General features: G+C 45.5%; 1 protein-coding gene across 2 annotated transcripts; it reads left to right on the top strand.

The window, feature by feature from the left end:
• The first annotated feature begins 1,556 nt into the window (after positions 1 to 1,556).
• LOC107982948 (uncharacterized) lies at positions 1,557 to 9,860 on the top strand. 2 transcript variants are annotated; one of them, XR_010006479.1, is made up of 7 exons: positions 1,557 to 4,263; positions 4,388 to 4,534; positions 4,646 to 4,765; positions 4,857 to 4,965; positions 5,311 to 5,384; positions 5,501 to 5,689; positions 8,040 to 9,860. XR_010006479.1 is itself a non-coding variant. In XM_062981673.1 (6 exons), the coding sequence occupies exons 1-6, from the start codon at positions 4,090 to 4,092 to the stop codon at positions 5,504 to 5,506; spliced, it is 630 nt and encodes a 209-aa protein (XP_062837743.1). In that variant the 5' UTR covers positions 1,557 to 4,089; the 3' UTR covers positions 5,507 to 5,941. The 2 variants fall into 2 exon arrangements, 1 of the variants encoding a protein (XP_062837743.1); XM_062981673.1 differs by lacking the exon at positions 8,040 to 9,860 and having other exon boundaries at positions 5,501 to 5,941.
• The last annotated feature ends 4,229 nt before the right edge of the window (positions 9,861 to 14,089 follow it).

The raw sequence follows: 14,089 nt of genomic DNA, 5'->3' as shown, positions 1-14,089 counted from the left end.
AATAAATAATATCACAAAAACAACACACCCATCTCTCCTGCCGCCCCCCCCCCCCCCACAGCGCCCAATGCCACATCAACACAAAACCATGGAGTTCAATATAGTTATAGAAGACCGAAAGGTCCCAGGTTCAAATCCGGGGAGTGGAGTGAGCGCCCGCTGTTAGCTCCAGCTTCTGCCAACCTAGCAGTTCGAAAACATGCAAATGTGAGTAGATCAATAGGTACCGCTTCAGCAGGAAGGTAACGGCGTTCCATACAGCCATGCCAGCCACCTAATCTTGGAGGTGTCTACGGACAACGCCGGCTCTTTGGCTTAGAAATGGAGATGAGCACCAACCCCAAGAGTCAGACACGACTGGACTTAACATCAGGTGAAACCTATGGCGGGGACGAGGGAGCGGGCCTTTTCTATTGTTGCTCCCCGGATCTGGAATTCCTTTCCGGAGGAGATCCGGCAAGCACCCACCCTGGCTTCCTTCAAAAAGCTGCTTAAAACCTGGCTCTTCCGCTGCGCCTTTGGATAACCGAGCCCATAGCTATAGTAGTTGCACAGGCCATCTCTTTGACTTGAAACATTGCACTATATTCCTCTGCCCGAAAGCATCTTAGAATATAACACTGTATTTTAGTTCTAGTGGTCCCTCCAGGCCATCCTCTCCTCCATCCCAGTGGTCTTTTTTCTTTTTTCTTTGCAGATTCATATGTTATTTGAGTGATTATATTCCTTCTGCTTATGTGATTGTTTTAGTCAATTGTTATGTTTTGTTTTTGTTTTTAATTCTTATAGCGTTTTATAGTGTTTTCAGTGTTTTATTGTACAATGTTTTATGCTGATTTTATATTGGAAACCGCCCTGAGTCCCTTTTGGGAGAGAGGGCGGTATACAAATAAACTTTTACTTACTTACTTACTTACTTACTTACTTTACCTAGGATAAAATATATCTCTCTGTTGTGTTGAAGGCTTTCATGGCCGGGATCACAGGGTTGTTGTATGTTTTCCAGGCTGTATGGCCATGTTCCAGAAGTATTATCTCCTGATGTTTCACCCACATCTATGGCAGGCATCCTCAGAGGTTGTGAGGTATGGAGCAACTAAGCAAGGAAGGTTTATATATCTGTTCCTGGATGGGGGAATAACTCTCTGTCTCTCTGTCTGTTTGTCCTTGTTTTTGTCATCCTGTACTGTCTGCCAGATAGTAATATATTAGAGTCTCGCTTATCCAACATAAACCGGCCAACAGAACATTGGATAAGCGAAAATGTTGGATAATGAGGGATTAAGGAAAAGCCTAGTAAAGGTAAATGTTTCACCCTGACATTAAGTCCAGTCGTGTCCGACTCTGGGGGTTCGTGCTCATCTCCATTTCAAAGCCGAAGAGCCAGCGTTGTTTGTAGACACCTCCAAGGTCATGTGGCTGGCATGAATGCATGGAGCACCGTTACCTTCCCGCCAGAGCAGTACCTATTGATCTACTCACATTTGCATGATTTCAAACTGCTAGGTTGGCAGAAGCTGGGGCTAACAGCGGGCGCTCACTCCGCTCTCCGGATTTGAACCTGCGACCTTTTGGTCCGCAAGTTCAGCAGCTCAGCACTTTAACACACTGCGTCACCGGGGGCTCCCTGGTAAGGAAAAGCCTATCAAACGTCAAATTATGTTATATTACAAATTAGGCACCAAAACATCATGTTTTACAATAAATCAGAAATAGTAGTTCAATACATGGTAGCGTTATGTAGTAATTACTATATTTATGAATTTAGCAGCAAAACATCGCAATATATATAAAACATTGACTACTAAATAATTGACTACACATAGAATCATAGAATAGTAGAGTTGGAAGAGACCTCATGGGCCATCCAGTCCAACCCCCTGCCAAGAAGCAGGAAATCGCATTCAAAGCACCCCTGACAGATGGCCATCCAGCCTCTCCTTAAAAGCCTCCAAAGAAGGAGCCTCCACCACAGTCCGGGGAGAGAGTTCCACTGCCGAACAGCCCTCACTGTGAGGAAGTTCTTCCTGATGTTCAGGTGGAATCTCCTTTCCTGTAGTTTGAAGCCATTGTTCCGTGTCCTAGTCTGCAGGGCAGCAGAAAACAAGCTTGCTCCCTCCTCCCTATGACTTCCCCTCACATATTTGTACATGGCTATCATGTCTCCTCTCAGCCTTCTCTTCTGCAGGCTAAACATGTCCAGTTTTTTAAGCCTCTCCTCATAGGGCTTGTTCTCCAGACCTTTGATCATTTTAGTTGCCCTCCTCTGGACACATTCCAGCTTGTCAACATCTCCCTTCAATTGCAGTGCCCAAAATTGGACACAGTATTCCAGGTGTGGTCTGACCAAGGCACAATAGAGGGGTAGCATGACTTCCCTGGATCTAGACACTATACCCCTATTGATGCAGGCCAAAATCCCGTTGGCTTTCTTAGCAGCCGCATCACATTGCTGGCTCATGTTTAACTTGTTGTCCACAAGGACTCCAAGTTCTTTTTCACATGTACTGCTGTCTAGTCTTGAAAAACAGGTCCAAAGTCCTCTCTGAGGGATTGTCATTATTTCTTCTTCCATTTTCAGTCATGGCTTCCAACTTGTATTCTCACAGCCAGCTCCTCCATTGTCTACATTTGCTTTTTCTGAGAAGATATTTATGCCATTCAGGAGTTTGCATGGTTTTGTAACACGGTAGTCTTTTAAAAATGTTAATAAAAACAACAAAACTGGAGCCTAAATTTTGAAAAACAGGTCCAAATTCCTCTCTGTGGGCTTGTCATTCTTCCCCTTCAATGTCCACTCATGGATTCTGACTTGAATGCTCACAACCAGGTCCTCCATTCTCTTCCTTCTTCCTTTTCCGCTCAGCCATCCTGAGATGTGTATGACATTCAGGAGTTCTCTGACTTCTCCAATGTGAAGGCCTTGAAGAGAAGAGCCACCTCCAAGGAATGGGGGGCCTGCTCTGGGGCCCCATCTTGAGGCCCTTCCTTCTGCCTCGGTCCCTTCAGGAGGGACAACATGGCCGCCGACTGCAGACGGGATTCCCAGCCAAGGCTTTTTTCTTAAGGGATTACGGTTCACGCTCCAAGTTCAACACAAATAATTCCTTTTGTAATTTCCATATTTATATTTCAAATGCATCTACATTGTTTTAAGCTGCACTGTGATGTCTTTTGTTAGCGGTCTTGAGTGAAAATCAGGAAAATAAATAAATACACAAGCAAGCCAATGCCTCAATGGAGAGTTTTTTGAGAGGGATTTGTGGAAACTGTAATCCCAAACAGCCCTTTTCAAGCGTGAACGGGATTCCTTCTGTTGCCACCCAACGCTTTGAGGCAACAGCAGGAATCAGGCACCATTTCAACTGCAGTGGCTCAATGCTGCGGAATCCTGGGAGTTGTAGTTTCCCCAGGGTCCTTAAAAGAAAACCTTAAAATGTGCAGAGTCATTTAAGCATTACTTACTTTTGGTATTATGTATATTGAAATAAGACATGCATCGCTAAAATTTTGTTAATTGTTGGAATGTAATAAAATTTAAAAAAAAAAAGCAGAAAAGGGAGATGCATGGGGCCACCCTTCCTTGCTTCCTTTCTGCTCCCTCCCTCCCTCCCTCCCAGGAGCATCTCCAGGCTGGTGATTGTTTTCCTTTGAAAAGGTTCCATTCTTGCCATGGAGACGGGAGGTTCCGAGGAGCCTTGAGTCGGTTGGCCCTGCCATTGCCTTCCTGACCACCAACATGGGCAGAGGGCATTCCAGGCAGGTCCATTCCGGGGCCACCTGGGCACTGCTGACAGCCTGGCTACAACATTGCAGCCTGGTCATCCAATATCAGAGAAGGCAGGGCCTTCTCCTCCTCTGCAAAACCTATAGGGAGGTAAGCCAGACAGAGCCCAGGCTCCACACACCACAGAGAGGCCCAGCAGGCCTTGCTCTTGTAATCACAGGAAGAACATACAATATGGTAGATCTTGGAAGGTTCCTTCCCCAAACAAGGGGGGGGAGGCTGCAGTCAGGAGTTCTCTGCAGGGGACCTCTTAGGCAGAGTTGTGATTTGACTTTATCCTCCTTTTTCTCTCTTTGCAGACCATGGGCCTTCAGGAGCTCCTGGACAGGGTTCTCGGGGGGATGCAATCCCCCCACACCAACATCACTGTGGAGTTCCTGGACCTGGCTGGCCGGCTGGAGCCCCTGCTATATATGGAAGACCAGGCCCTTGCGAAGGTTCACCTGACTGCCAGGTGCCGCCTTCACTTCCACCATGTGAGTCTTGGCCCTTGGGCCTTTTTGGGGAGGGTGCCAGCTCCCCCCTCTCCCCAAGCCCTGAGAAGGGGCTTCATGCGAGGAAACAGGGGGAAATAAGGTCTCCTTTCCTTCCCCCTTTTAGGAGGTGGCCAAGATCTGGAAGGCAGCCCTAGAATGCTCCCAGTATTTTCTCTGGCGCCCAGTACATCCCCTTGAGGAGCGCCAGACCATCCATGGCCTCCTGGCGGTGCTAGTGCATGTGGAGGATGAAGACGAGGATGGGGCCAAGGTAGGTGGAAGGGAGGCCCAGTGCTGGGGCTCAGGAGGGAGGGAAGGTAGGAAGGAAAGGGATCCTTGCCCTCCAAGTGAGACTAACTCAGCTCCCTTCTCTTCTTTGAAGATTGCGAGGGAGACACTCAAGGAGGCAGCGGAGGTCCTGCAATGGCGCCTGAAGGACAGCGTTCTGGCGGAGGACACCATCAGCCTGCAGGAGCTGCTTCACAAGATCTCCAAGCGCCTGGTCAGTGCCCACCCTGAGGCCTGGGAGTCAAGGGGGCCTTATGCCCAGTGGGCGGAAGGAGCCCCCTTTTTGACCTTGGTCTCTTCTCCAGATCCAGCACTGCAGCCCCAGGAGAGAGTTGGAGGAGCAGGTGTATGGCTTCCTGCATTTCTTCAAGAGCCAACGTCCATCGGCAAAGAAGGCGGCAGCCATGTTGCTCGGTAAGGTACCGGGAGGGTCTTGACCCCCTTCGTGCCCACCCCTGGCTTCCAGATCAGCCTTTGGAGCATCAGGAGGGGCCTCTTCCCCAGAGCCCCCCCCCCCCCCCCAACATACACACTTTAAACCATTGCTGAATGGCCCTTGGAGCTCCTTCTGGGGATCCTGAGCCTCTTTGGGGAGAGCAAAGTTTAGGTTCCCCTTCCTCCCCTTCCCTCCCTTCTACCTGCAAAGACCCCCTGGGGCTCCTCTGGGTCTACCCCCTTCCTTGGGTCTAATATGGGGGTCAGGGAGCTTTAGGATGCTCTTTGTTCATGGAAGTGGTCCCTCTCTTCTCCGCTGTCAAGCTTCTTGCCAGGTCACGTTCTTCACAAGCACTGCAACATCTGTGCCAAGAGAAACATGTACACCTTCAAGGCCTGTAAGTGGGGCCTGAGAGGTGGTGGGCCTTGGGGAGAGCGCCTCCCTGGGGGGGTCCATGTGCCATCCCTCACCTGCTGACCTGCCTTTCCTCCTCCTTTCCTCTCTTCCTTCCAGGGCTGATGAACCTCCTTGCCGACCGTGACCCTGAAGTCAGGCGAGTTGGCAGGGAGAACAAAGCCATCCTTGCCAGGGCCTCTGCCCTCCACTCCTGACATGGGCTGCGGGCTGCTCTTCGGCACTTGGTGGCGCCCTGCAGGCGGTACTCCCCAGAATACACCAAGGAACCACCTGCCTGATGGACTGGTAAGGGAGGGAGGGGGCAAGGGAGGAGAGAGGAAATGGAGGAATGAGGGAAAAGAGGAAGCAATGGAGAAGGGAAGGAGGAGGATAGGAGGGAGGGAGCAGGTAAGAAGGGTTGTAGGAGGAATAGAGGGAGAGAAGGAAGGGAGGATGGAGGAAGGGAAAGGAGGATGTGAAGGAGGAGGGAGGAAGCCCCTCCCCAACCCCAACCCCAACCCCCAAAAAGGGCTTTAAAAAATAACTCAACTGGCTGGCATTAAACTGTTACTAGAGCTCTCTTGGCGCATAAAAATCATGTGCCAGGAGAAGGGGGGGGGGAGGAAAATTGCTCCTGCCCCCTCTTCTCCTGACACATCATTTCTACATACCAGGAGAGTCCAGCAACAATTTAATGCCAGCCAAGTAAGTTATTTTATTTTTTAAGTCTTTTTGGGGGGTGGTTGAGGTGTCTTGGTGTTCCCCGGAAGGTACTGGGAGGACATCTAGATACCCCCCATGGAAAGCGTGGGCTTTTGGGGCTGGTGTGCAGAACCCAGGTTGGTGCAGATTTTTCCATTTTGTGGAACCGCCTTCTGATTCTATTTACCTGATTCAATCTTCCTCGATGACACCTGTCATATCTTCACAATAAGCTTTATATCAGGCATTGTATATTCAAATCTTCATTTAACTTTGCAGGCCCCAGTGCCTTCTTTTGTGCTTGTGGCTCCCCTCCAGGACCCAGAAACCCATCTCTGATGTGGGATGTTGTGCATCTCCTATCTTTTTATTGTCATATTTGAAGGTGCTACCAGTTTAAATGAATATTTGAATGAACAATCCCTTATATAAAGATTATTGTAGAGATATGGCAGTAAACTGAGACTGGATCTACACTGCCATACAATGCAGTATGTATTACGTTATATAGTCAGTGTAAACCCATATAATTCCTTTTGAACTGTACCAAACTGCATTATATGGGTCTGTACTGAGCATATATGTATATCGGAGCCCCCAGATGACATAGTGGACTAAGTGACTTGAAGGTTGGGTCGCTGACCTGAAAGCTGCCAGGTTCAAATCCCACCCGGGGAGAGTGCGGATGAGCTCCCTCTATCAGTTCCAGCTCCATGCGGGGACATGAGAGAAGCCTCCCACAAGGATGGGAAAAACATCAAAACATCCGGGCGTCTCCTGGGCAACGTCCTTGTAGACAGCCAATTCTCTCACTCCAGAAGTGACTCAAGTTGCTCCTGACACGATATATATATATATATATATATATATATATATATATATATATATAAGTTAAAGCACTGAGCTGGAGACCGAAAGGTCCCAGGTTCAAACCCGCGTGAGCGGCCGCTGTTAGCTCCAGCTCCTGCCAACCTAGCAGTTTGAAAACATGCCAATGTGAGTAGATCAATAGGTACCGCTCCAGCGAGAAGGTAACAGCGCTCCATGCAGTCATGCCGGCCACATAACCTTGGAGGTGTCTACGGACAACGCCGGCTCTTCGGCTTAGAAATGGAGATGAGCACCAAACCCCAGAGTCAGACATGACTGGACTTAACGTCAGGGGAAACCTTTACCTTTACTTATCAGTTCAAACTGCATTATTTGGCAGTGTAATGTTTGAGGCGATTGGGTCAGGTCTTCAGAGGGAGCCTTCCTCTCCTGAGCCCTAACTTGGGGTATGAATGGTCCATTCCTTTGGAGAGAATCTTATACCATCCCAGACTTTTCTGTAAAAAGGCATATACTTGTACTGTATGGTATAGAAAGGTGGCCATTACTCCTTCCCTGGTGCTGTGTCTCCCGATGGGCTGAGATCCCCCTTGGGCTCCCCTACCCCCCCCTACCTGCCCCCCTCACCTGGATTCACCTAGAAGGAGGCCTGGCTGCCGGGGGCCAGTAAGGAGGAGGAGGAGGGGCAGCGGACTCTACTGACACCACTCTGTGGTTCTTGCAGGGCCGGACTTCTTTTTTTGTTTTATTGTAAAATTTTAAAATTTGTATGTGTTGTTTTTTAATGTATTGTTATTGTCTTGTGTGGGAGAGGACTCCACTCCCCTGTGAAAGCGCTGCTCTTCCCCTTTGGCTGTTATGGCTGCCTCCTGTGAATCCGGGACTGGCAGAGGAGAGAGGCCCAGGCCTCTCTTTGCGGAGGGTTTCTAAGGCCCTCTTCCCTCCTCTGCAAACCCCAGGACTCAGCCCAGGGCTGGAGGGGAAGAGCCGCCCTTGAACAGCATAGTGAGAGAATCCCCCCACTCTCTGTTTATTGTAATTTAAGATGATATAATTGTCTAGACTAATACTGTATTATTTAATATGTGATTAGAATAAATGTAACCCTTTCTTTTTAATTTAGCACTTTCCATGGATTCCTTTGGAGAGGAAGACCCAAACCGCCAGGACCTGCTTATCAGGCCCCATCGACACTGATCCTTTCATGCAGTTTGAACTGCATATGAGGCTGGGTTTATACTGCCCTCTATCTCAGGATCTGATCCCAGATTATCTGCATCTGGGAAAAGCAGATAGTCTGGGATCAGATCCTTGTGTATAGGGAGTGTAGATCCAACCTGAGTCTGTACTGAATGTATAATACAATTCAAACTGCATGAGATGACAGTGTAGGTAAAGCTGTTGGCCTCATCTATACCGCCATATAATCCTGTTTCAGAATGCATATTATCCGTGGTTCAAAATGGATTATATGGGAGTTTAGACAGGGCCTAAGAGGGAGAAGTGAGAGAAGATGACAGTGCAACAATGTAAGGGAGATTTACACTGTCCTATTTCGCAGGATCGGATCCCAGATTATCTGCTTTAAACTGGATTATTTGAGCCAAATAATCTGAGATCAGATCCTGGGATAAGGGGCAGTGTGGAAGAGGCCGTAGTTGGTGCAAATATAGTCCTGGACTTACAGTGGAGGGAGGCCCAGGCATCTCTGGCGGAGGGATTCCAAGGTTTCCCTCCACCGCAAATCCTAGGACTCTTAGCTCAGCCTTGGAGGAGAACAACCGCCCTTGAGCAGCACAGTTAGAGTATCCCATACGCTCTGTTTTCTTTCTTTTTTTGTAGTTTAGCTTATATAATTGTATCATCTAATATTGTAATTTTTAATATCTGTTCTGATTATTATAAATATATCCTTTTCTTTTTAATTTGGTGCTTTCCTTGGATTACTTTGGGGAGGGGGAGGGAGACCCAAACCACTCAGGACCTGCAACTCAGGCCCCATCTACATTGCCATATATATCGCAGTTCAAACTGCGTTATATGGTGAGTGTCGGCTCATATAATGCAATTTAATGCAGTTATATTAATCTACATTAACCATATAATACAGTTTGAACTGCATTAAATTGACAGTGTAGGCAAGGCCTAAGAGGAATGAAAATGCTGGTTTATGCAAAAATTTGTGTCATTACACTGTGTCACGTTAAGATCATGCTGTGACCATGATGGCATGGCTGTGTAAATAAAATCTGCATTTTTAAAGAACTGTTTGTGTGTGTGTTTATAAATGCTTTGCTGGGGGATATGTTCCTTGTGGAAATGAGAAACTGGGGAGAATAGCGAACCCTATCACAATCAATGATACCCTCAGCAGCTCTTTCCACGTCTATTCTGACCTGTTTTGATGGGCAGGAAAGAAAGATTTGTCCTTTGGAGAGAAACTGTGGTTCTAGCCAGACTAAGGGTGAATTATTTCTCTTTTTCTGGCCCCAAATGGAAGGGCAGGGCAATGTCTTGGCAAGTGCACCAGAATTTGCTGGATGGGGAATTAATCGATTGATCCCGGGTCACATTGGAGGCAGATGGGCTGAGTCAAAGCAGGGAAAGCCGCATGCAATTTCATCATTCACGTATATGTATATCTGTTTATGAATGATGGAATAGTAGGCAGCTTTACTAGTTTGTTCTCTCTAAATATCATTTTATATATCCAGACACACACACACACATTGGAAATATAAAATATTTAGGGAGAATGAATCAAACACATATACAACACCATGCAAAAATTCAACGAATCAGATGTACAACACACTTTATAGCTACAATACTAACCTACAATTAAACTTCTACAGTGTGCCTTTGGTGCCTTGTGTCCCATCTCCTTTGCTCTCTTCCCTTTTGCCTATTGTGTTGGTGCATCTGGCACCATATGTCCATCCCTTCTGTGTGTAGGGTGTTGTGTAGATGAGTTTGGGGTGGTGTGTCCAATCGCTCTCTCCTTTTCTTCTTGTGTGCATGGTATCTTCCTTCAGTGTGCCTTTGGTGCCTTGTGTCCCATATCCTTTGGTCTCTTCCCAAGGCCTAGCCCTTCTGCCTATTGGTGCATCCGGTGCTATATGTCCATCCTTTCTGCACATAGGGTGTTGTGTAGATTTGTTTGGTGTGGTGTCTCCAATCTCTCTCTCCTTGTGTGTATAGTGTTTTCTTTCTGTATGACTTTGGTGTAGGGTGTCCCATCTCTCTTGCCCTCTTTTTATGGTGTTGTGTCTGTACATCCAGTGCCATATGTCCATCCCTTCTGTGCGTGGGGTGTTGTGTAGACATGTTTGCTGTGGTGTGTCCAATCACTCAGTTTCTCTTCTTTTGTGTATGGTGTCTGCCTTCAGTATGTCTTTGGTGTGGTGTGTCCCATCTTCTTTGCTCTCTTTCCAAGGCCTATCCCTTCTGCCTGTTGTGTTGGTACATCCAGTGCCATATGCCCATCCTTTCTATGTGTTGGAATGTCCACGTAAATACCTTTGCAGAAGCATACGAGAAGCTTGGCCTCTCATTGAACATCAAGAAAACCAGTCGTCAGCCAATCCCTCTACAATACCAGGAATACAGCTTCATGGTGTAACATTAGAAAATGTTGGCCATTTCTGCTACCTTGGTAGCCACCCCTCCACAAAAATCAACATTGATGCTGAAATACAACACCGCCTGAGATCTGCGAGTACAGCATTTATCCGAATGAAGCAGAAAGTGTTTGAGGATCGGGACATCCATAGGGATACCAAGGTGCTTGTTTATAAAGCTATTATCCTCCCAACCCTGCTATATGCCTGCGAAACATGCACTGTCTACAGACGTCACGCTCAATTCCTGGAAAAATTCCATCAGCATTGCCTCCGAAAAATCCTGAAAATCAAAAGAAGACAGGCGGACAAATTTCAGCGTGCTGGAAAAAGTAAACACTACTAGCACTGAACAGATGCTCCTATGCCATCAACTCCGCTGGATTGACCACGTTGTCCTAATGCCTGATCATTGTTTCCCAAAGCAGTTACTATACTCCCAACTCAAGAACGAGAAACGTAATGTTGGTGGGCAGGAAAAGAGCTTTAAAGGTGGGCTCAAAGCCAACCTTAAAAACTGTGGCATAGACACCAAGAACTGGCAAGCCCTGTCCTTTGAGTGCTCTAACTGGAGGTCAGCTGTGACCAGCAGTGCTATGGAATTCAAAGAGGCACTAATGGAGGGCTTAAGGGAGAAACGTGCCAAGAGGAAGGCGCATCAAGCCAACCCTGATCGGGACCGCCTTCCATCTGGAAACCGATGTCTTCACTGCAGAAGAACATGTAGGTCAAGAATAGGTCTCCACAGCTACCACGCATCCACCAAGACACTAAATTTGGAGGGCCATAATACTTGACACTAAATTTGGAGGGCCATAATCCTCGGGCTATGAGTGATCACCTAAGTAAGTAAGCTGTCATGTCCAGTTAGTATCCAGGAGAGGGCAGAGGACCCAGATCTCCCAGTACTAGCTAGCTAGAGACTATGCAGCATACTTGCTGCCTATCAGGTTCCTTTCTCTCAACTACCAGCATAACTATACAGGTAAAGCATTTAATTCTACTAGGGTAATATTTATACGATCTGAAGAGAAACCAGAGTACTAGGGTAATATTGCATGTGCAGACACATGTCAACCAACCTGTGTGTTTTTAGAAACTGCTTTTATTTTGTGGTTTTAAAATAGAAATTAGATTGAATTTTATTTTAACTTTTGTACTGAAAGCTTTTAAATTATATTGTTGTATGCCACTTTGGATCCTGTGTTGAGAGAAAGGTATGATAGCAATAAAATTACTTACTTAATTTAGGCCGCTGCTGGAAATTCATGATTCATACTACAGAAATGTATTTAGAAGTGAAAGCAATAATAATAATAATAACAACAACAACAACAACAACAACAACAACTTTATTTTTGTACCCCACCACCATCTCCCAAATGGGACTCGGGGCGGCTTACACATGGAGCCAATGCCCCTAGATACCAATACAAAAATTTCATCAAAACAAAACATAGATAAAATAAAAACAATAAAAGTAACGAAATAGTTAAAAACACGGTTTCAATAACACATAAAACATAAAATCAAAGCTAGTTAGTTTTTTTTCCTAAATGAGTACATTTAATTTCACCTGTCATAAGCAGCTATAATAACTGTTAATGGGGTGGGGATGTACAAATATCCAGGCATAACAGTTGTGGAGTTGAGCCTGCATTCACAGACTAAAATCATTATGATGCCTGGAAATTGCCACGGCACCCTAAGTTATACCGTTTAATATTTGAATTTTGTTCTAATAAAAGTATATATCGGATGTGGGGAAAATCTCTTTGTCTTTTTAAAAATAAACTATAAAAGGAAGTCTTGTTTCAACAAAGTATTTTTAACAAAGTTTTTACTGAAGTTCCTCTTTGAAATGTCAACTAATTTACCATGTCCCATCCTGCAGAGGGCACTGTTGCATATACTTTTCAATATTTAGGCAGAAGAAAATTTATATCACATTCTGCCTTTGTATCACTATTTTATTATATACATTTGATACTAATATTATAAAGTTGATTTTTCTGATGCTGGTTAGTCTTACTAAAAGTATTGCCCACTTATGTAATAAATTATTTGATCTCCTGGACTAGAACCAGTAGGTTATTTTTTTAAATAACAAAATGTGTATCTCTCTGCCTCTCTAAAGCAGCAGAGTTGTGATAATGATGGAGGGTGCTTCTAATGTCAGATTGCTTCTCCAGTACAACTTGTTCTCAGACACCTGATTTGTTATATTCCAACTGCATATAGCAAAATTAACAAAGAGTATCAAGAAGTATAGTTTAGGACTAATTGTTAGTCACAGATATATTAAAGTATTTAAAATAATGGAAACTTGGAAAAATCCATTGATTTAATTGATCTTCTTCAAATGGATTTAAGCTAACAATGGAAAGCATCTAGCTCTCCAGATACTGAATGGCAACTGTCAGCATCTATATAAATACAAATGTAACGTCCATCAGTGAGGGACTTCATATCTCCCAAACTACTCCACAGAATGCTATGAAATTTGGACACAACACAGCATTCAAACTGCTGTGTGTTTTAAGCCTACTCTCACAAACCTGAGACACCTCAGAAAGGTAAAATAATACCCTTAAGCAACAGCCAATCAGTCTCCTTCTCCCTTAGCTACCGTCCTAACAGACAGCTCCACCCCTTAGAAACGGACAAGTACTCCCCTCCTCCTTTAGCAACCGTCGTAACAGATGGCTCCTCCCTTTAGCAACAATGCAAGCAACGGTCCAGCAGTTTCCAACCTTTAGCAACTGGTGTGACTGGGCCACAAGGGAAGGCTAGACCTACCTCCTCGCCACTCACGAGGAGTTATGTGAGGCTGAGGCTCTGAGGCCTAGCCACGGAAAGGGTGTCAGGAGCGACTTCAGAATCCTTTGTGGGAAGGTGTCAGCTGGCCCTGATTGTTTCATATCTGGCATTCCACTGTTCTCTGAGTGGTGTTCTTTATTTACTGCAAGAAATACAGCAATTGGCCAACTTGATCAGCATTAATTAGCCTTGCTGCTTCAAACCCTGGCCACTTCTGCCTGGGGGAATCCTTTGTTGGGAGGTGTTAGCTGGCCCTCATTGTTTCATGTCTGATATTCCACTGTTTTCTGAGTGGTGTTCTTTATTTACTGCAAGAAATATTGCAATTGGCCAGCTTGATAAGCATTGAATAGCCTTGCTGAGTCTGATGTGAGAGAACTAGCCATCAGCAAGGATGCTGCTCAGAGGACACCCGCATGTTTTATCATCCTGTTCAAAGCTTCTCTTTATATATCTGTGGAAGGTCTAGGGTAGGAGAAAGAACTCTTTCCTGATTTTTTATTTATTTAACCAAACTGGACCACAGCAACATGTGGCTGGGTACAGCTAGTTCCTCATAATTAGTTATGCTACAACTTACTGGTCTTCTAACATCTTGAGGGTTGCAGATGCCTGTGCAATTTCAATCATTACTTTTTGATTTTCTATTTATTTATCTGGTAAGTAATTAATTTATAGCAGAGTTTTATAAATTGAGGGAGAAGTGGATTACACTAGTTCTGACAGAAATAGT

Source organism: Anolis carolinensis, chromosome 5 (genome assembly GCF_035594765.1).
Source record: "Anolis carolinensis isolate JA03-04 chromosome 5, rAnoCar3.1.pri, whole genome shotgun sequence".
NCBI lineage: Eukaryota > Metazoa > Chordata > Lepidosauria > Squamata > Dactyloidae > Anolis > Anolis carolinensis.
Note: the sequence above shows the minus strand (reverse complement) of the source record. Positions and strands in the feature narration are given on the sequence as shown.